At 44.6% G+C, this 22,684-nt stretch overlaps 1 protein-coding gene across 1 annotated transcript; it reads left to right on the forward strand.

Annotated features, from left to right (window-relative positions):
- Positions 1-746: 746 nt before the first annotated feature.
- Positions 747-22,127, forward strand: colgalt2b (collagen beta(1-O)galactosyltransferase 2b). The gene is made up of 12 exons (XM_076088574.1): positions 747-1,047; positions 12,965-13,075; positions 13,162-13,279; positions 13,850-13,984; positions 14,085-14,289; positions 15,609-15,728; positions 16,148-16,221; positions 16,502-16,608; positions 17,047-17,179; positions 17,417-17,544; positions 18,465-18,671; positions 20,922-22,127. The coding sequence occupies exons 1-12, from the start codon at positions 824-826 to the stop codon at positions 21,193-21,195; spliced, it is 1,836 nt and encodes a 611-aa protein (XP_075944689.1). The 5' UTR covers positions 747-823; the 3' UTR covers positions 21,196-22,127.
- Positions 22,128-22,684: the final 557 nt, after the last annotated feature.

The raw sequence follows: 22,684 nt of genomic DNA on the forward strand, positions 1-22,684 counted from the left end.
ACTGTCCTGTGAAAACCATGCATCTCCAAAACTTTGTATACTTAAAATACAATACATGCATACTTTATATTATAACTATGTTGCAATGTGTTTGTATACATTTACTGCTTATAGATGATAAATAGGGAGGAAGTCAAATTAAACCCCTTAATGCAATTAAAAATATACTTTTGTTGCTGTAACTTACTGTAACTACTGCTGTTTTGCTCATAGATACATTTAAGATTAAGTTTTTTGTTTTTTTTAAAGACGTTAAAAGGTGCAGCAGTCTGGCAGAAGGTTGATGTCATTGCTCTGCAGCATCCACGATGATGTCAAGGGGCGAAGGCATGGAAAAGGACAGACGCATGCAGGAAGTAGGATAATTAAGGAGAAGCATAACTAACAGGCTGCAGACATCAGGCATCATGGGTGATGATGAGTTTAGAACACGGTGTCCTTCACATTTTGTTGACAAATATTGAATGAAAGCACTGACGGAAAGCTCCGTTCACCATCCAGCACAGAACCTGAATACTTAGTGGTTTGTGTGTCCATGAGACATTTTGTTTTTATTATCTTTGCACTATTTTTCATTAAAAGGGGGAAGAGCCTCCAGAGCTGCAGCAGCAGCCATGTGTGCGGGTGTAGGAGGGTTTAACCCTCCACCCAGCCTATCCCCCAGCTTCACCTCCCTTCCTCTCTCTCTCTCTCTCCCCCTCCCACCGCGACTCTCTCGCTCGCTCCCCCTGCCTCGCGCACTCTCTCCACCCTCTCGCTCAGCCTCAGGACTCCAGGTCCAGGTCCAGGTCGGGCGACTCGCGGCGGAATCCTGTAAGCGAAGATGCGGGCGGTCGGGGCCCTAGGAGTCGGTGTGCTGTGGGCGCTGCTGGCCGCTGTGGTGTCCGAGCTGGAGACGCTGGTGCAGGAGCAGATGAAGCCCGAGTCCTCCCTGCTGAAGCCAAAAGTTATGATCGCCATTGTGGCTCGTAACGCAGCGCACAGCCTGCCACATTACCTGGGCTGCATCGAGAGGCTGGAGTACCCGAAGGAGCGCATAGCGATCTGGTGAGAGACACAAACTGGGATGCAGTAGAGGCTATCTGTGTGGGATGGAGATAACTGTTGTTGTTTTTTGTCCAACTAATGTTGTGCAAAGATTTCTGCAACTGTTCGTTAAGAGTTATACCCATACTTGTTCCATAGTTTCAAATGCAAGTGCTTTCAGAGGACATATTCTGCAGTGGAGTTGGGCTCAGTGGGGACGCAGCGTGTGTCCGAGTTAATTATAACAACAGATCGCCAGTATCGGTTCGCAGACCTGTTGCTGCGTTTTACGATGCACTTACCTCGCGTGCCTGCCAGCTTCCAAATTGCACGCTGTGGGAGAAGATGAAAGGGCTGCTGTGCATGTTGGGTTAGGCTTAACCCTTAATCACGCCCCCCCCCCCCCCCCTCTCTCGTCTGATTCAGCGCAAACCTGCGGAAACGGGGCTTTAAAACAGCAGGGCTACCAGGTATGAATTGGGGGGCCTCTCACCAGGTAGGGTCCTGTTTGGTCTCATAGGAGCAGACTGAGATCATATAAAGTTATCAAAGGGGCACCCTGCAGGTGAGGGGATGAAAGGAGACATTGAGTTGGAGACAGCAGGATTGGGGAGGGGTGCGTGTGCGTGCGTGCGTGAGAGTTTTGGGAAGTCATGCGTAAAATGTGGTCTGGATGAGGGTTATGCAGGCAGATCTGATAGAAAGTCACACACAATCTGAGAGATTTGGAATGGAGGCAGGTTTATCATCAAAGTGCAGCAGATGTGAAGAATGTGAGGTTGAAGACATAACAGTCAGCTCTGGTGGTGGACGTTTGCAATGCCCCCCCCCCCCCTAATGACCCTGTTGCACTCCGGCTGGCATTCTTGTGCTTCGTTTTCCACCCTTTCCTTTGCTGAATGCCTCACTTTTGTTGGCAGAGAGACTGTCTGTTCCTAATTCAGAGAGACCCTCACCAAAACACACACATAATTGCAGGCTGGAGAAACTCAATACAGAGAGAGAGGAAGGGGCCCGTCTCTCTGGAGCTGATGACTGAGCTAACATGGCTTTGTGAGCAGTTTAACTTCCAGAGGAAGGGCCCCCCATCAGTTATGAGTGGCATCTCTCCGCCCTGCAGTCAGTGCATAAACAAAAAACGACTGTCTATTTGAAGCAGATAAGTCCAAGTGTGTTGGTCGTAACAGCAAACTGTCCCTGGCGTCAGAGAATAAGGACACATATAAGTCATCAGCCTGTGACACGGGGCTGTTTATTTCATTTATATTCAACAGCCACAGCAGAGCCTAATCTTTCCACTACTGTGGCCCGACATAAAGTGTTCTGATGTTTGTAGAAGAGTTTATAATGCACTGTGCTTCAAATCCAGTAAGATTATTAGTGAACACATAGGAGCCTATTTAGCACATTGAGAAAACTGTGTTTGCAGCATGAGGGTCGTCCAAGAAGCCGTTAAATGGATCAAATGAAAATAAAAACCACCGAACAGTGTCGCTGTAGTATGTGGTGCTGATTTGTTTCTGTGGGAGAGATACATTTGAAGAAAAAGACGGGCAATTGGGATATTCAAAACATCTCAAGTTATGTTAGAATGAGGATTTTTCTCAGTATGAAAAACTTGATTGGCTTTTTGTGGCTAAATCGGTAAAGAAAAGTACTCCACACTCGCTCACGCAGCTCTGCGCCTCTTTGCTTCTTTTTGTCATCATCATTACTGCCCTACATGTAAGCCAAACCACCCAATAAATGCCAAATTGTGATTCAACTCTCACTAAAAATTAAATCCACATTATAGCTTTTCACAGTGTGTGAAGGAGCAGTAAGTGAGTGACATTATGACATCAGGACAACTACAGTTTCAAAAGAGAAGAGAAGTAGTAAAGGACAAAAGCAAATCCAGTGACATTTTACTTCAAGATGATTTAACATTCCGACTATTGAAAACCTGTCATTTTTATGACATTTTTTTGATGCTTCAGTAGAGGAAAATAGAGTGAGGGCGACGATGTCAGACGAGGGTCTCCAGCTGGACTGGAGCCAAGAGCTTTGCGTTTGTACTCGACACACCGATCAACAGCTTGTCTCGATAGATGGCGGACAGATTAGAGTTCTGGGGAAGCTACAGTGAGAGGCTGTGAAGCCCCGGTTTTTTTGTGCGGGGACACAATGTTCCTCCCACTTGTTCCTCTCTGGAGCTTCAGGCCTGAGCCGAACAGAGGATTGTTATTCCTTCCCACTACTCATTCCAAACATGCAATCCAAGGGAGACAGAGCAAGGAGGAGTAGAGAAGAAGGATGTAGATGATTAAACATAATAATCAGGGGGGAGATAAAAGAGGAGAGACACTTAAAGTGTAGCAGCAGCTGCAGCAGGACCACAGCTCCCTCTTCAACCTCTAGATTCTGCTCCAATGGGAGCAGGGAAATGTTGTGTTTTGGTTGTGCTGCATCTGTGTGACTGTGCATGCATTATAGTTTAAACTTTAGGAAAGTTTATGGGGATGAACAGTTGCAGAACGTTCTGCGGTTAGGAAAGTTAAATACATTTCCCTCTCTGGTCTTGGGGAAAATGCAGTTCACACTACGGAGGGACAAACCGGATTCAAAACATTGATCCGGGACAATTTACTCTACAGTTCAATTTTTTCTTGCTTCATGGCAGAAAAGCTTGTAATTGCATTGCAGTACTATCATAATACAGAGTTTTGAACTTAATTCGTAGTTTCACAGCCGTCTGGTATTACCATTTTCATACAAGATTTGCAATAAGAAATGCGGGATTTGCAAGATTCCACCGCGCCCGAAGAAAAACAACGAATCACTTGACACAGCTGATTCAATGGTTTTTAAAGTTAACTGCAGCTATAAAGAGTCTTAAACAGCTTAACAACCTGGTTAGATGACAAAATCATGCATGTTTCCAAATATCTAGACAGGCTTTAGCTGGTCTGAAGCTGTTTGGAGGACCAAAGCTTCCAGTTTGGACCTGTTCACATGATCATCTGCTATGATCACCCAGGTCATCATCACGCCCTGTGGCTTCAGCCCCTGAGTCACGCTGACAGTTGTTTGGTCAGTAAAATTTGCCTTTACAAGTCTTCCTTCTGCAAGTGGTTGCAGGTCTGACAGAGAGGTGGCAGAGCGGCGAGTAAGACTCACACACTGCTGTTAAAGAATGAAAGAATGCGGGGCATTAGAGAAAGAGGGGGGCCGAGAGAAGGTGGTCAACAATGTTAGGAAATTACCCAGAGGGCATTTAGCAGGTTGGCTAATCCACATTCCCACAGTAGCTTGACCACCAGCACTCTTTGTGTTGCTGTTTCGTCTGTCCCGTCAGGACAGCACTAAAAGAGTATTCATGTTGATCGCAAGAGAGGTTAATAATCTGGCCAGTGAAAGCTGAAGAAACTCTGGGGGCGACTGTGCCTCAGGGTTTCGAGCGGGCCGTCCTTTAATTACAAGGTTGGCGGTTCGATAATTGGCTCCGCAAGGATCCTTGTCCGCATTCAGGAGTGTCCTTGAGCGAGACTCTGAACCCCAAGTTGATCCCCGGGACGTTTACAACAGCCCACTGCTCCTTAACTCTTGAACGTATGTGACGGTTAAAATAAAGGTTAAGTTTAAGTTGTCCAGAGTGTAAGAAGCTAAAGCCAGCAGCAGGTTAGCTAAATACTGGAAACGGTCTGCTAGCCTGGCTAGCTATCTCCCTACTAGCACCGCTAAAGTTCACTAATTATCAGCTTGTTTTTTGTGTCTTGTACAAAAGTGTAAAACTGCCATGGTGTGGTTTTACAGGGGGTTTTGGTGGCCAGACAGCCAGTGGAGACTCCAGCTTTTGTGCTAAGCTAAGCTAACCAAATGCCTTTAACGCATAACATTGGAGAGTGACATGAAAATATTGAGAAGGGGATAGAAGGATGGACGATATGCAACCGAGGCTACATAGTTCCTCATAGCATCCCAGAGCTAACTGGGCTCCCAATGAGTGAGAGGTGGAGTTAAGAATTCAACAGCTTTTATCTTTTGCCAACTAACAGTTTTTTTTTTTTTTACTAGAGTTACTATTTTTAGTAAGCCGCTTCAAAGTAAATCATAAGAGGATTTCGTAAGGTGTGAACTTTGTGTTTGCCTTAAGGTTTTAGGCCTATTGTTGTTTTGTTCCTCGCACGGCTGGCTGGCTGTTGGCCGCCTGCCGCCTGCTGCCTGCTGCCTGCCGGCTGTGTTCATCGTGGGGAAGTGCTTTCCCAGGTGCTGCGCTGATTTGTGGACTGATCCATAAAGAGGATGTCTGAGCGCTGACATCATCGGCCTTCCCCGCATGACTGGCTTTCTCGCTTTCATAATGTCATGTTTATTTATTTACTAATTCATCATACGACCACTTATTCCATATTTATGACTATCATTGTACTTTGTAATGATAGACAATGCAGGGATGGGGATTTGTGGTATGAATTTTCCACTTGTTAACCTTTAACAACCAACGATATAATTATACAACCGCTGGTACAACCACTATAAATCCTGATGCACCCAAAGGTACGATGTGACTCTATAAGTAAAGAATTTTCCACAGTTGCCCAAATACATACAGGCTGAAAGCCTCAGTGACAGATGTGCCCTGAATACTGTGTATGCTGTAGCTCCTGTCAGACTCTGAGGGAAGCTATATGTAACAGTATCCTGTATCTACTATCATGTCATGAGGAGATTGATGTGAGATTATTGGATACTCCGTATCATCCAGAGTCACTCAAGCGTTTGATAGAAATGATTTGTCCCCATGTGATATGGCACGAACAATATTTAAGTTATCTTTGACAAGTGCACTGAGTTCCACAGCAATAAATGGACCGTGAAACTTCGGACTTGAATGCTGAGTAAAGCTCTTCTCGACTGTATAGTTTATGCTGACGGCAGTGTTGAGCTTTACAGCGACCTGTTCTTCTTTCAGCTAGTGTCAAATTTGACTTTTTAAGAGGGTTTTGAAGCAGGACATGCCCGTACCCTAATGGGACACTTAAGTGTGTGTTCGCTTGGCCTCGGTGTCCCTCTGGTTAAACTGCTGGGACTGAAACACAATGTCATTTTACCTTTTTTAATGTTTTTTTACCTATTAATAATCTCTAATAGATATAATTCAACAATTTCTGTTCAATAGTTGAAGATGCATCATTTTGTTGTGGGTCAAGCATGAAAAATGTGCGAAATTTGGAGGATAAACAAATGTGTGTAAAGTTTTAAAAGAGAGTTAGTTGAGCTTGTTGCAGGTTTAAATGTCCTCAATAATATGGAGAACGAGACCAAAAAGACAGAGATTTGACTTATACTTAGCTTTGTGCTCAATAAGTCCTAACCAAAAAATACCAAGGCACACGGCTTTGCAAAAAAATGAAAAAACCTCAAATAGAGCAAATACGCTTTTCAACTCAGTCTTCTTCGGGGCACGTTAAAACGACGGTCAGCGTGGCACTGGACGACACAGGTGCAACTAATAAGGTGTGTGCATAATAAGATCACTTCTAACAAGTCATCAATATCTCCAATGTGAGCAATTATTTTGTAATTAATCAAAAACATCAGATATTTGCAATCATAAGGAACAGGTTGTCTGTAATATTATGTAACTATAGAAAATACACATCGGTCTATGATTTGTCTATTAAAAACATAAATATGCATGGGAAGCTTGAGCATGCAAGAGGTGCCCGGAGGTCTGTTTGGCTTAGTGTTGTTTATTTAATGAGCAAATATATTGTGTATTGTTTATATTGTATTTTCAGTTCCTCTGACTGACGTATATTAGAACTGGAAAAAAAATGGAAATAATCACACAAGCTTAAAAGGTTATGAGGTTTGTGGCGTTGGATCGTGGCCGTAGGCGTTTCCCCGTGCCAGGTGTGTTACCTCAGGCTCCATTCCTCTGTGGGAACGCACCAGTGAAGCACAGATTATCATGCAGGGACTTGGCCATTTTAGGAGAGCAGTTTATCCGAGTGTATGGAATAAATTATCAGAAAATGGGACGGGCTATCGTGTGTTAAAATGGGAGTTTGTGATTAGCAGCATATGCTTTTGGTGTGTGTCACTACAGATTAGATCACAGTACTGGCACTCTGTAGTATGATGAGTGCGTTTGATTATCTTCATCGTGTGGGTGCAAATGTGCGAGCATCCATGTCTATTTTCACATGTGGCTGTGTGTGTGTGTTTAAATGCTATAACACACATGATGGGTGTGTGTTTCTGCTCTGCTCCTCTGGCTCGGCCCCTGTTTTCCATTCACTTTCCCAGTTACCTCACAAGGCCCACGGCGAGCCAGATCCTCCATATGTGGAGTAACAGGCCGCAATCATCTCTGACCTCCCAATCAGTGTCATCTGAGGAGTCGTATTTTGCAGCCACATCCAAACCATGGGAAACTAAAAATGTCTTTTAACATCTGCTCAGGTATTTGGTATAATCTCCAATAAAGGTGATATTCTCCAGATAAGCAGCTGGTAATGAAAGAAACTCACTGGAGCAGAGGGAGATGCTGGTATCTTCTTTCTGGACTGGAGCACAGTTTGCTTTTTAAAAAAACCTGACGTTGCACACACCATATGGGGCGATTGTGGCTAAGTGGATAGCAGGGCCGTCTTTCAATCAGAGGGTTGGCGGTTCGAACCCCGGCTCCGGCTCCGCTAGTCGCATGTCGATGTGTCCTTGAGCAAGACACTTAACCCCAAAATTGCTCCCGTAGCTGTGCCTACGGTGTAGAAATGTGATAGACTCTGAATTGTAAGTCGCTTTGGATAAAAGCGTCTGCTAAATGACTGTAATGTAATATACAAACTTAGAAAGCCACCCATATCTGGAACATTTTACAGAACATTTGACATCAAAGCCAAGCGCTCATTTACAGACACGACTAGTTTAATTTGAGTCTCAGATGTCTTCAGATTAAGTAGTCGGAGCACATCTGGCAGCGGCTCCCAGCTGTGAGAAAGTCAGCCGTCGCTTTTCTCAGGTAATGCAACATCTGGAGTTCCATCCTTATCAAACATGTTTGTGTTGCTTTGGACAGTGACACTTCACTTGCTTTTTTTAATGAAGTAAACAACTACAATGAAATAAGGTATAAAGTTAAAATTCTCCTCTATTTTACAGCCCCCCCCCCCCCCCCCCCCCCCCCCCCTCCAGTGGATTAATACATATTTGGTGGTCTGTGGGGAATGCAGTGTGGCTCATTGATGTGTTCTTACTGTTCTGGTGTGAAAAAGACATAAAGCACATAATGTGGTTGGTGATCACTTTGAAATGGGCATTCAGTCTAACTCGAGAGTGTCTTTTATTACTAAAGCTGCAGGGTATCAGTGGAAATACAGACATTTCACACATAATGATGGTGTTAATAGTAGGAATTACTAAGTGGCCCAATGTCCATTTTCCAAACACAGTGACTTCAGAGCCTAATCTTTGCCAGCCTTTCACTGAGCCGCAAATCTCTCTGTAGAGCTGAGGAGGTGCAGCTGATGACGGTGTACCTGCCAACAGTGCAGCCCAATCCTCTCGGCCCTGTAGCAAGAAGGTATTCGTGGGAAAGTTTTCTCTGTCGACCCGACATATCTGTTCAATCAAGTTTCAGTAAACAAAGATAATTGACTTTCAAATTCCTGAGCCTTTTTTATATAGAGCCCTCTCTCTCTCTGTCTCTCTCTCTCTCTCTCTCTCTCTCTGTCTCTCTCTGTCTCTCCCTCCTGGAGTGAAAATGTCTGTGCCTGCCTGGCTAGAGACTATAGTGAATTCTTGCTCAGATGCCCCATGTGCACCAGCTCACTTCCAGCATTATTGTCAGAGCTTGGCAGCACAGCGATAATAGAATTGGCGAACACTTTAAACACAATGGCATCTTGGTACGAGCACTCTCATCTGGAGAGGGAGAGGCCTGGATGGGGAACGAGAAATATTGGAGAAGTGAAGAGAACGAGCGGGAGGATGAAACTGTTCATCAGTGAGGGAAAGTGTTCAGAGCAATGTTCTCATGAACAGAGGGTATTCATGAGAAAGTCTGGTGCCCATGTTTTCATAGAGGAAATATAATTTTAGCAGCATCCATCCGTCTGTGTGTGTGTCATCAATGTCACTGCTTAACCACTGTGCTCACTACCCCCCCCCCCCCCCCCCCCCCCTCATTTCCTCTCTCTTTCCCAACAACTCTCTGTTCCTTCATCACCTCGACTGCATGACTGATTTTCTTTTCGGTGTTTAGAGTGTAAATAGTTAGCTTGTGTCCATTTGTTTCATTAAAACAGTTAAATACTCATTGACGTGGAGGGGAAAAAAGAGCAACAAGCTCAACGTATTTTGGAACCAATATTTAGGGTTTTGGTAAAAAGAAAAAGACTTGGCAGCCAGCTAATATTCCAGAGCGAATGGAAGTTAACTAGAAGAGGCTTGCTCTTACGATGACTGAGCTTCTAACCAGAGAGTTTGCCAAAAAAAAGGCCCAGAACTGCAGGTAAAGAAGGTAGATTGGAGATATTACAATTTAAAAACAAATATGCCATCCCATGAGATCACAATGCATCAGTGTTAACCTGATCTCATACCTTCAGACACCTTTTCCCCCATCATACCAAATGGCTGCATAGCTGCATACACAAAAACGCAATTTTTTTTGCCTATGTGCCGACTGAAAAGCTTTTGTTTTGTAATGAATGACTCCCATCTGGGAGTCCTGTCTCTGTTTCCCATACTACACCTTATGGGAGACTGTGGGTCAGGGTAGTGACTTGCGATGCAGCGCTGGCGGCTCCTCTCATTCTGTCTCCTACCAACAGTGAACACTGGCTTCCCTTTATATCTGACCATGATGAATATATTTTCCCAGAGTTGAATATGAATACTGAATATTACACTTCAGTGCAAGCCCACCGGTCCTGGCTACATGTTGTTGACCCTGAGAGTCATGAGGAATTTCCCTTTCACCTCCATTTCTCCAGCCGTCCAACCAACCAACCCCTCCTCTTTCCTCAGTGCCCTGCAAGGTCATCAAGAGGCCTGCAGCCACATCAGCGTCAGACACACACACACACACACACACACACACACTGGCAGAGTTATTATGTTTTAAAGGCATCTACGCTCTGGTCTGAAAGAGGCTTTCTTGCTTCTTAATTACATGCAGCACCCAGTCATTATTGGCAACGATATTAGATTGTTTATTTAATCAACAGTCAGCTGACACTGGCCTGCCAGATCAGTTCAGACCTGTGTTTACCTAAAAGGGCCAGTGTCTGAGACAAGCCTCTGTGTTTAAGGCCAGATGTGGGACACTTTCCCTGTTACCTGACACACTCCTGCAGCGGATAACCCGAAAAAAAAAAGTGTGAGGGAGAGAGAGCCAGAGAGAGTGATGAAGTGGCTTGATGATCACATTACTGTAGGGGATGGAGATGCAGATATGACCAACACATTAGAACGTTTAACTGCAGGATTGCTGCAGTAAACAAACCAAATAGCTTTAGTATCAAAATCAGCTTAAATGGACCTCGATGAAGCGACGGAGGGAGTGGCGGGGCGTGAAGGTGAGCTCTGGGGAGACATGTGGTGTCCAGATGATGGTCGTAAAGACAGAAAAAGGGGAGAGGATGCCCAACCTCAATGCTGCAGGCGGCGGATTAATGAGGCTGCAATTTACTGTGAACTTCAAAACAGGCAAGAGGAGACGCAGCGGGAGAAGAGAAAGAGAGAGCTCTAGAGGTATGGAGGGGTGAGGAGGGAGCACATATTGTGTCTTTGTGCAGAGATGCATAAGATAACCACCTCAAATATCCATTTGAATAGTGTCAGACATCCAGGGTATGTTGCTGGATGCGGATGTATCCCCACAGTTTGATCAAATATTCATGGTCCTGTCGTTTCACAGGCATTGGCTTCACACAGCTGAAGTATTTGGCACCGAGGTCACAGCACAGCACAGTACAGTTCATCTGCGGTGGGTTATCTCGCCTGAAGGTAGAGGAAGAAAGACAAGCGTATCTAAAATGAAAGGAAATTGAGGAGAGGAGGACTCCATAGACGTTATGGGAAGCGCAAAATGAGGCACGGTCATTCATTTTAGAGGGATTTTAATGAGCTCTTTGAGAAATTCACCAAAAACGATCTTTATTGGCGATAACATTTTAGTTTTAGCAGTAAAATAAAGTGATTTATGCTCTTTTACACCCCTTCTCCCTCCTCATTGTTATATATACTGTACATATATATATCTATATATATATAGATATATATGTATGTATGTATGTATTTCCCTCCTGTTAAATCTCTGCCTGGAGCTGACTCTGTCATTGGAAGATGGCGTGTAGAAACACATTTATTTTGCCCAATGATGTGCAGTTTAGCGGTTGAAAAAACAAGTTTAATGTGTGTGCACATGTACTCATTACCTGCAAGTCAGGTGTTCCAGTGTTTCTTTAGCCTACGCTGACAAAAAAAACAAAAAACAAAAGCCGATCATCAAGCGGCAGCTTCCCCCATTATTACATACATTTAAAATGGTAAACTACCACTTCTGCAACCGATAAATCACCATCCACACTGCTGTAAAAACAACATTCCCAGGACACAAAAATGAACATCCTTATGTTTTGTCCCACATCGGCAAGTGTAGGCACGCACACTCGCACACACACATATGCTATTCAAATTATTAACTGCTGTGTCTCCTTCAGGCTCACCGCTCCTCCACAGCTGCTGGTTATGTGTGATGACATTTATCTGTCTGACTGAAGATTATTGAAATTCCAAACCCGAGAGGGCTCTGCCTCTTCTCCGACTAATCCACGTATGCAAAGCAAGACTGTGCATGTCTATGTGTGATTTTTCCATGTGTGTAGTTTTTCGTTTTTTCCAGTGGTATAATCATCTGTGTGCATGTCCGTGTGAAAACAGGTGTTTCTGAAATGCAAATTGTGCGTAAATGTAGAGTCAACACTGTTATCATACTGCAAGTGTGTGCGTTTCTATCTCTGTCCAGCCAGTCTAAAATTGGGTGTGATATATTACAGCAAGCAGTGGAAAACTCCATCTCACTGTGTGTGTGTGTGTGTGTGTGTGTGTGTGTGTGTGTGTGTGTGTGTGTGTGTGTGCGCACACATTCAAGTACAAACTTCAGCCTTTCCTTTTTAAAGGGCAATTTAAATGCAAAGCCGGGCGCTGTTTGTTTTTCTGAAGCTCATATAGTGATAGGGAACTGCACAGTGGTACAGTTGCTGTTTTAATTTCTCTTGCAGAGATTTATATGTACACACTCACACCTACAGTAGTCGCAGTGTCTTCTGTGAGTCCGCTTTGAGAGCTGGAGTGGAAATCTTTCGGTTACGAAACAGCTCCGTAGAGTGCAAACCGCACGAGTGACAAATAAGCAGCAGCAGCAACTTTCACACTGACATCATTTGCTTACATACTGCTATTCTGTCTGTCCATTATTTCTGTGTAGAGTTGTTGAGACACAGTGCATCAATATTCGCATTCAGATTAAGTAAAAAATACAAACCTCAGGGCGAGTTAATTTGATGGACGTCGTCGTGGCCGTATACCTGCCTTCGCTATTTTTTTACCCAGAGTGCCTCAGAGCCGACGTCTGTCAGCACTGTGGCTCCTCAGACTCCAGCAGCAGTTAATTAGGCAGTGAGGAAGCGTTGAAACACTGAGGCTGCCTGTTGTGACATCAAGAGAGTAATTGGATAAATTTGGAAGCCTGGACGTCTCCTACTGTAACATGCCGTCTGAATGTCATGACTCAGAATTCTGCTTCATGTTTGACTCAGCTTCTCGTTTTTCCAAACGGTCTCATTCCCAGAAACGGTCCTGACATGCCATTTAGCAGATGCGCTAGTTTCAAGAGTGTGCTTCATTCGCGTGACGCCCCGTGTTGTCTCCGTTGGTGTTTCAGGGCAGCGACGGACCATAATGGGGACAACACCACTGCTATGCTGAGAGAATGGCTGAAGGGAGCCCAGAGCGTCTACCACTACGTGGAGTGGAGACCCATGGAGGAGCCCAAGTGAGCAATCATTCATTAACATCTATTTTTTCCTCACATAATGAAATGGTGACGACCCATTACCTCCCTTGTATCTTTTATATCAGGTCCTACACGGATGAGTGGGGGCCGAAGCACTGGCCTCCTTCAAGGTTCAACCATGTGATGAAGCTGAGACAGGCGGCGCTAAAAGCTGCCAGGGAACGATGGGCCGACTACATACTAGTACGACTTCGATACTATTTATATAGCAAAAGCTTATACGGTTTAATTTCGTAGAAAAGGCCCTGCTCTGTGAGGGAGCTCTTGAGCAATTCGAGCAGCAACAAAGATTCTGCCGGGAGAGTTGTCATCGACACATAGTTTTAGTCCAACAAACACCAAAAGTGTAGCACATAAGGAGGAGGTTGGTACGGTTCGGGGAGCTGCGTCAGCAAACAGCATTGGTGAAGTAATAGTAACACAAAGTGTCCGGTAAAAATCAATCTTTATTTGTACGGCACGTTTCATACAGGTTAGTGCAGTTCAAAGTACTTCACAGATGACTGACGAGCAAAAAAATATGACGGGACAAGTGTGGACAATGAAACAAACTGAAAAGACAAAAGCAATTCAGCAACTTAATGAAATAAGCAATAAATAAAATACCAATAAAAACAGTCACAGTGATTGTGAATCATGAATGAAACCGCTGATGATTTGTTAAAGATAAACCACAAGTCTCTCCAATTTAGCTTCAGCTTTTACACGATATGACGAGTGACTTGTACACTCGGCCCCTCTCCCCCTCTTCAGTTTGTCGACAGTGACAACCTGTTGACCAACCCCCGCGTGCTGAACCTGCTGATGGCTGAAAACCTGACCCTGGCTGCTCCCATGTTAGAGTCTCGCTCGCTCTACTCCAACTTCTGGTGCGGCATCACCCCACAGGTACAGTTTTAGACTTTAACTCCTACGCCTGTCCATCCGCTCGGCTAGATTCATCCCCCTGAACCTCGGTGCTCTTCATCTCCCCCCTCCTCTCTGTCAGGGTTACTACAAGCGAACCCCAGACTACCAGCCCATCCGGGAGTGGAAGCGGCTCGGCTGTTACGCTGTTCCCATGGTGCACAGCACCTTCTTAATAGACCTGCGTCGTGAATCCAGCAGGGGCCTGACCTTCTACCCTCCTCACTCGGACTACAGCTGGGCATTTGATGACATCATGGTGTTTGCTTTCTCGGCTCGTCAAGCAGGTCCGTTTTGAAAAACTCAACTCGCAACAAACTACCACATTTGTAGCAGGGCTGCTACATTGAGGACTGTCTGTGACTTCTTTGATTTATCGGTAGTCTATTGCAAACTGGGGCTTTTTTTTTACTGTTTTTACGCACATGTGTCAGATTCGAGCAGATGAGTGAATGCAGAGAAAAATGGATCCATGTGTTTGTCTCGATTGTGCAACAATACCAGTGTTTGTAGATTTGTGTGTTTGTCGTGAGTAATCCTCCAGAGGGAACAAACCGAGCCATTAAGAGTTCCATTACGTAGAAGACAAGAGTGTGTGGCATTCCCCTACAAACTGAAAAGCAAACATATTAAAGCATTCACATAAACATAAACAGATATGCAAACAAAGAGCCGACTTACAACAATGCATAATAGCACATCATTTAAATATACAGCATTAAAATAAGAATATTTCACTTTTGAATGCATTCTTCTTCCAAATAAAATGTCAGATTCATGAGCAATAAAACGCCCACAGACTTGCTCAATTCTTTAGCCTGGCTTGTCCTGATATTACCGATAGCTCATGGTGGCTAAAGTCCGTACTGTGACGTTATGAAGCGCCTCTTCTTTTGTTTCTGTTGCACTACACTTTAGCGTTCGCTATTATGTCACTTGTGAATAATTTTACTTCTCAGTAACACTTACGCAGGCTTTAAACAAACATATTTGAAACCATACTATGCTAAAACTAACTAAACTGAAATGTAAAAAGTAGGAATCTTTGGAAATAATTCCATTGTAATAAATGCAATTTTTCATCAATTGAAACACAATCAAATGAAGGAATGGAGCAATACATATTTCTTACAATTTAATAAATGCAATATACTCAATAATTGAAACCTCTTACTGCAACACATGCTTTAAAAAGAGGGGACTGTTTTGATGGACAGACACACTGATATAGTTCATCTCTAAATGTGTGTAGTCTACATCTTGGTGTCTCCAGAGGGCAACACATTGTATTTCATCCCTCACAAAGCATCCAATACTTTGTTTCCCACTGTGTTGAACATTGTCCATACAGTCTATGTAACCATATTCCTCCTTCATTTACTGGATAAGCTTTATGCTTTAACAACAACACTTAAAGGAGCCTCCTCCCGTCAGTTTATTTTTGCTGTGGGAGTATTTATTTGCTTTTGTGTAGCGTGCAGACATTAGTGTGACACTAGTGCATGTGGGACGAGGTATGAGGACCTGAGGGGGATCTAATTTCTGTTTGTTTGTTTGAAATATTTGGGCCAACAGGTTTTATTTACCGTGTGTGTTTGTGTTCCAGGTGTGCAGATGTACGTGTGTAACAGAGAACATTACGGCCTCCTGCCCGTCCCTCTTAAAGCGCAGCAGAGTGTGGAAGAAGAGAGCGAGAGTTTCATACACACCATCACGGAGGCTTTAAGTGAGTTCACACACACAAACACACAAACACTTTCCAGCTGTTGTGGCTTTACTATCCATCACGCCTTGATTACTTCACCTCCCAGGTTTGTTTCTTCTCCTTCTTGACCTCCGTGACCCGCCGTGATAACAACCTGTCAACCCCTCATCCCTTTGCTCTAAACCCTCTCCTCGTCCCTCTCTCCTCCGTACCGTCTCTCCCTCTCCTCCTCCCTCTCTCTGTTTATTCTACTCCCTCCCACCCCCCCCCCCCCCCCCCCCCCCCCCCACACTTTCTCCCTCCTTTTGGCCTCCCTCACTGCTCAGATTTGAAATAGAGCAAATTAAATAAACCGCCAGAATCCAGAGGAAGTTTGGTTATTTTCTAATCCTGTTTTTGCTGTCTTAACCTTTCTCCCTCCGTCCTCGCTCTGTCAACAGTTGACCACGACATCGAGCCCTCTGGGCACCTGTCCTCTCTGCCATCCCCGCAGGACACCGTGGGCTTCGATAAGGTGAGTTACGAGCTCTGCCTGGAAGAACGGGGGCTCTCCGACTTCTGTCTCTCTGTATATTTACTGTTAATCAGCAACTCCCACTTCCTGTTTTTGTAGCCTTTCGTCGTGTCTCCAAGTTTTTCTTCTCTCTTTGCCTTTTCCTTCACCACATAACCTCTCTGACCCATAACTTCTGTTTCATTATGCTTCGGAATATACTTACAGAACGAGGTTTCAGAGCTAATTAAAATGTTTTCTCTTCAATGACTGTCCCTTTTATTTCTGTTAAAATGTCTAGATTTATCTGGTCAACCTGAAGCGTCGGCTGGACAGAAGAACCAGGATGTTGAAAACGATGTCTTCGCTGGGTCTACATGTCACGCTGATGGACGCGGTTGACGGAAAGTAGGTCACACAGCCCCGCATGCACACGATGAACTGAGCTGAAGGCGAACGGTTTTTCCACCTGAAACATGCGACCTCCTTTAACTGTGCTCCCTGAACGTCAGCTAAGACAATGTCCCGTCTCTCCCGTCTGTCGCTGCTTCTTTCTGACATCTATATCCAGACCTCCTGTCTAAACGAAGCTTTGATGTTTGTAGCAAAAGCCTCGACTTACTTTCCCTCCTCGGCGCTTACTTTAATCCACCGTTGAGAATGTCCTAATCCTTCTTCCAGACGTTGTTTGTCTGACAAAATGTATTACTTGCTGCAACTTGTTGAGTTTGACTTTGTTGTGTTTTGCAGTGAAGCTGTTTTCACTGATGACAGACTCAGCTGCATATGTGAATACCTTTCTTTTCCCACTACTGCTCCTACATTTCCCTTCTCCATCTCTCTCAGGGCTCTCAATACGTCCCAGCTACAGGCTCTAGGAATAGAGATGATGCCGGGCTACAAGGACCCCTACTCAGGCCGAGTACTGACCAGAGGGGAGATCGGTTGCTTCCTCAGCCATCACTCCATATGGACACAGGTGAGAGCAATTCACTAATATGGGGAATAAGGGTTGTGTAGTTCAATAGAGTGTGTCTCCCCACTTCTAGTTTGTATTCCTTGTTGTAATTTTGCAATGCATATTATAGATAAGATAAATAACACAGCACAATCATCAGCAGGAATAATGTAAAGAAAAAAGGGACAATCTGGACAGCTGGCAAAAACCCCAGCTGTTATTCTTTCATTTCAAGTGTTTGTGTTTTCTTCCCCTCAGGTGTTGGAGCGCGGCCTCAAGAGGGTTCTTCTTTTGGAGGACGACGTGCGGTTTGAACCCAGGTTCAAACGACGGCTCCAGGCCATCGTCGATGACATAGACAAAACCCAGCTGGACTGGGACCTCATGTAAGAAAACACACACCCATCCACACACACACACACGCTCGGAGTGTTTATGCCTCCACGTCGATGACAGCTGTGGCCGCAGGCATTGTGTTTTCGGGTTATATATCTAAGGAACGCCTGGAGGGAATTTCATTACATATAGCACACGCGTCCACTTAAGGATGAACTGAATAGAATTTGGTGTTCAAAGGTCACCGTGACCTCACACAACTCATTTTTGGCCATAATTTAAGAATGGCTGTGCTAATTATTGCTAAGAACAGGAGTAGAACCCAAGCGCAGGACACAGAGACAGTGATGAAGCTGGCGTGGGCAGATAAGGAAGACAGCGTGGGAAGTTGGCGTATCTCTTAGCCAGGTTTTTCTGAGGCACAGGAAGAAAAAAAAAAAAAGGTCAGAACAAAAGAAAACACTGGGAAGCACCGATACTGAGTTTGGCCTGGCGTTGTGCACACCAATCCACAATCTGGTGACTAGTGGTTGCAAAGCGGGAGTAGATATACAGCATATGTGAACTCATAAGAGGCAGGTGTGCTTGATTAGCTGATTGCAAACAGGTGAATGCGATGAGCAGAGCCGGGGAAATGAGCAAGGAAGACCACGGCCATGCCAGCAAACACAGACAAAACAAACACAGAGAGACAAACAGAGAACACGGGGAAGGTGATGCACAAGGAAACACAGGCAAAACACATAAGTTATGGATAAGGATAACATTATGAAGTGATGGTATTCTGGACAGACATGGATATGATGCACAAACTTGACTGGTTTGCGGAGGCATATAACCATGAGGTTGTAGGAGCGTGGAAATAACGGGTAGACAAGTATCCCTTTGGCTGCACCTTGTGGCGGTAATTCATTCATTTTTCTTAATGACTGTTTTAAAACTAAAGGTTTGCTTTCTGTCTCCGCTCCAGCTACGTGGGGCGTAAGCGCATGCAGGTGCAGCAGCCGGAGCAGTCCGTGGACGGTGTGAACAACCTGGTCAAGGCCGACTACTCCTACTGGACGCTTGGCTACGCGCTGTCGCAGCAAGGAGCCAGGAAGCTGCTGGCTGCCAAACCCTTCACAAGGATGCTGCCTGTCGACGAGTTCCTGCCCGTCATGTTCAACAAACACCCAAAGTCAGTCTTTACTTCGGGTTTTTTTTTCTGTGATTTTTAAATTACAGTGCTTCACTTTACGCAACAGGAACAACGTGTGCATGCTATACAAAGGCATGAAGTTGTATTTGAGGCATGTAATGCAAAAAAAAACCTCAAAGCTACGAGAAGATCACAAATGTTCACAAACTACCTTTTTAGCATTCTGGTTTATGAAGAGACAAATATTTACTGAGGACCACAAATAGATGAGCGCAGGTGCGCACTCTATATCAGGTAATCCACTTTCAGAATAAAGACGAAGATGCAAAAGTAAAAGCTTTATTTATAGAACACAGTCAGGCGTGCTTGGATCCAGTGCGTGCCCCAAAACAGACTCGAGGGCAATAAACCAGCGCAGAAATAGTGAAGGACCTACTGTATGGTAATTAACTATACATAGACACAAACATGCGTGCTTGTTGGCGACTTTTTAGACAGTGGTGTAGTTTTGTAGATCTCGTGTGGTAGCCAACAACCGGAAGACAGTGGTAGACAGGGAACAGTTATGTCCTTTTTCTTTCCCTCCTTCCTTGATTATGTCCCTTTTTCTTTCCAGCACCACCCCCACTTCTTCTTCTTCTTCTTCTTCTGTGCTCCCTCACACACAGGGCATGGATTGTTCTTGGGGTTCAGTGGGTACCTTGGCTTTGCACAGCGCACACACAATGCCTGCTTTTCTCTTTCTTTTCTGCTCGGGGATTCCTGCCATGCCCCGTTCCACCTCCGCCTCATCTCCTTCCCTTTTACTTTATCTTCTCATCCTTTTAAATCAGCCCCTCTGTCTTTCTTGGCTCTCTTCTCATTCTTCATTTCTGTTTCTTTATTTTTTATTTCTTTTAACATTCCCTCACTCCCCTCAACAGACCTTTACTTTCTTTACACACCTTCTCCCTCCCTGTGTCACCCACCTCTCCTCCCCCTTCCTCCTCTCCCTCTCTCTCTCTCTCTCTCTGAGGAATGTGGGTCAGCGGCTCTTCCTGCTGGTTGGAAAAGGGGACAGGATTCCCATTGATAGAGGTTTGAGCATGGGGGTGGGGTAGAGATGGACACTGTGTGTGTGCGTGTGTGTGTGTGTGTGTGTGTGTGTGTGTGTGTTACTATATAAATACATGGAGATGTGTGTCCAGTGTGCAGTGTGTAGATTACTAGGTAAACAGTGAGAGAAGGTGAGTTTGTTCAAAAGTGAAAGAAATTAGAAATATGGACAGAAATGCTGGGAAAATATGTAAAATGTGTTTGTTACACAAATGAACAGCAGGGGATTTTGTGTTCTGTTTAAATTAAGGAGATTATGTCACATGTGTTGTTTTTAGGGAGAGGAAGGCCGTATGCTGAGACAGTTTGTGCTCTAAAGGGCAGAGAATTACAAGACAGTAAGCCCAGTGAAGAAGGCCTCATTGCGTTTGCTTGTAGTGTAATAAAGGTGTCTGGGTTTCCCTGACCTCATGGAGTGCAGACGGGCTTTAAACAGGCGATTGGACGGCCAAACATCCTTTATTCCTCCCTCTGGCCCAGCTGCAGGCTGGCGATGACAGGCTGATAGTAGAGCTTTGTGTTGTTTTTAGTTTGACACAATAGGATGACGTGAAGAGGATTTTGAAATGCTAGGATTAAATACATCATTATTGAGTGTTTTTTATGCTCGAAAAATGACTGAAACGAACAGCAGATTAACTCTCCATTGAAATAGAATGGGGAAATAATGTGGTGTTCATTCTACTACATTTATCTGACAGCTTATAGACCCTAGTTACCTTTCAACATACAACATATGAAGCACTGTTCTAAAGAAGTTTCAACTGGCTCTAAAGACTGAATTCTTCCACCTTCTTCCACTGTTGATATGAAGCATGTGATTGTGTACCAAGAGATAAAAAAAACATTCCTGTCATGACTAAATTGTGCTGCAGAAAGGAGGGTATCCTGTTCCTCTATATGATGTCCTGTAAATCTGCTGTCTGTGGCGAAATTCAAATCCGGTACATTGAGTATGGACAGTTAAAAAGATATGAGTCAGTGTAGCAAAATGGTCATAATAGTCCTTCCTTTCTCTTCACTTTGGTACAAAGCCGTCAGAGACATAACAAAGTACTGGCATCGCATTTCTAGATGTCAACATGGACAGCACAAGACATCACTTTGGGCTCTGGGATATATATATATATATATCACTAATCACTTCTTCGTCCCTCTTTCCCTCTCCCGCCTTGTGTCCCTGATCCTCCTCAGCACTGCGTTCATGTCTCACTTTGAGCCGCGGGACCTGAAGGCCTTCTCCACGGAGCCGCTGCTCATCTATCCCACCCACTACACCGGAGAGCCGGGCTACATCAGCGACACGGAGACCTCCACCATCTGGGACGACGAGGCCGTGGCCACAGACTGGGACCGGCAGCACCCCCGCAAGACGGCCCAGCAGGGCAGCATCCGCACCGTGGCGCAGAACAGCGTCTCTGGAGAGTCGCCGCCTCCTGCAGCTCGAGCCTCGCGGGACGAACTCTGATGATCTGACGCTCAGAGAGAGAGACTCGTGTACACACACACTTGGGAAAAATTACACTTGAACTATAAGCTAACATCCTGTACATTCATTCACTTATACACACACACACACATACATACACACTGGTGTCCAAGTGGATAAAACCCGAGTGAAGATGTCAATCTACTCTGCTGCCTGATGAAGGGACACTGAGGAGAGGAAGAAGAGGAGAAACTGGGCCAGCAGGCCTTTGACAAAAGCTTTATTTATTCCCCATGTCCCTCCTCCAGGCATGTGGAGACAGTTACAGCCCGCGAAAAAAAAACTTCCGCAACACATGGAAGACAGCTAGCATAATTTGAAAGACTTGAAAGAAAAAAAAATATCATTCTCACAAATCAATTTTAATGTTGTTTTGGAAGATTATAGTTATTTAAAAAGAACAGATTTGTTGTTGTTTTTTTATGGACAGCAAAAGAATAAAAGAAGCTGTCTGAAAACAACTCGTAAGTGTGCGTTTACATATGCGTGTGTTTACAGAACTGAACATATGTGGGAGGAGGGAGGCTGACATACCGTACCCAAGAGTGACACTACCTCAGATGATGTCCCTCTCTCTCACACACACACACACACACACACACACTGAGGGGGAGTGCAGCCCTTCTTTACCAAGCAGCAGGACAATAGCGGATGTTATTAGGCTCAGTGTTTCTGTCGTTGCAGATATCTCACTTGCACAGCGGGCTGGTCCTGCTAGTTAGCGTTTCAGAGCCTCAGTCATACATTACACGTAGCCTGCAGGATGTACAATATATGCAGTCGTGTCCACTTCAGACCCCTGCTCTCAAGAGTTTAGACCTGTTGAAAATGTTTTGGGATAAACTGAATTATTCATGTCCTCAACACAGGCTGTTCTTCGTTCAGACGTGGTGCCGGGCTGAACCAATAAAACGTCTTCACTGTTTACGTGTTTTCACTCACTCTTGATTGCAGCATAAACTGACATGTCATCTTATCATCTGACAGAAGTTTGGTTTATTCTTGGATTAGTGTTATTGCAGAGAGTTTGGAGACAGCAAGTGAAAAGAAGAGATTCAAACCTATGACAGCTCAACAACACACTGCTCTCTTTATCTGTGTCTGGAATAGAGCCTTCATTAAGTATTGCATAGTATTGTTTAATCGGTTGAATAGCAAGTCTGACCTTGCTGCAACTGTTCACACAACTGTCTAATATCTCCTAGAATGGAAGAAGTTTCCTCCCTTAAACCTCGCTGAAAATTAGCGTCGTGGCATTTCGTGAAATGGTGGTAAAACATGAAAGAGGCTGCAAGCTCCCAATAAATTCAAGGTTTGAACGGTGAGGACGCTCAGTGGGTGTTTTGGCTCCCACTGTTCACAGGCTGAGTGAAATTCTGCTCGCTGTTTTATAGTTCCTGTCTGCTGTGGGATTGGACGGAGAGGAGGGTGGGGCGCTGGGGGTACAGGTGGTGGTGGTTATAGATGA

Source organism: Anarhichas minor, unplaced genomic scaffold, assembly GCF_050575085.1.
Source record: "Anarhichas minor isolate MPS153535 unplaced genomic scaffold, ASM5057508v1 ptg000010l, whole genome shotgun sequence".
Classification (NCBI taxonomy): domain Eukaryota; kingdom Metazoa; phylum Chordata; class Actinopteri; order Perciformes; family Anarhichadidae; genus Anarhichas; species Anarhichas minor.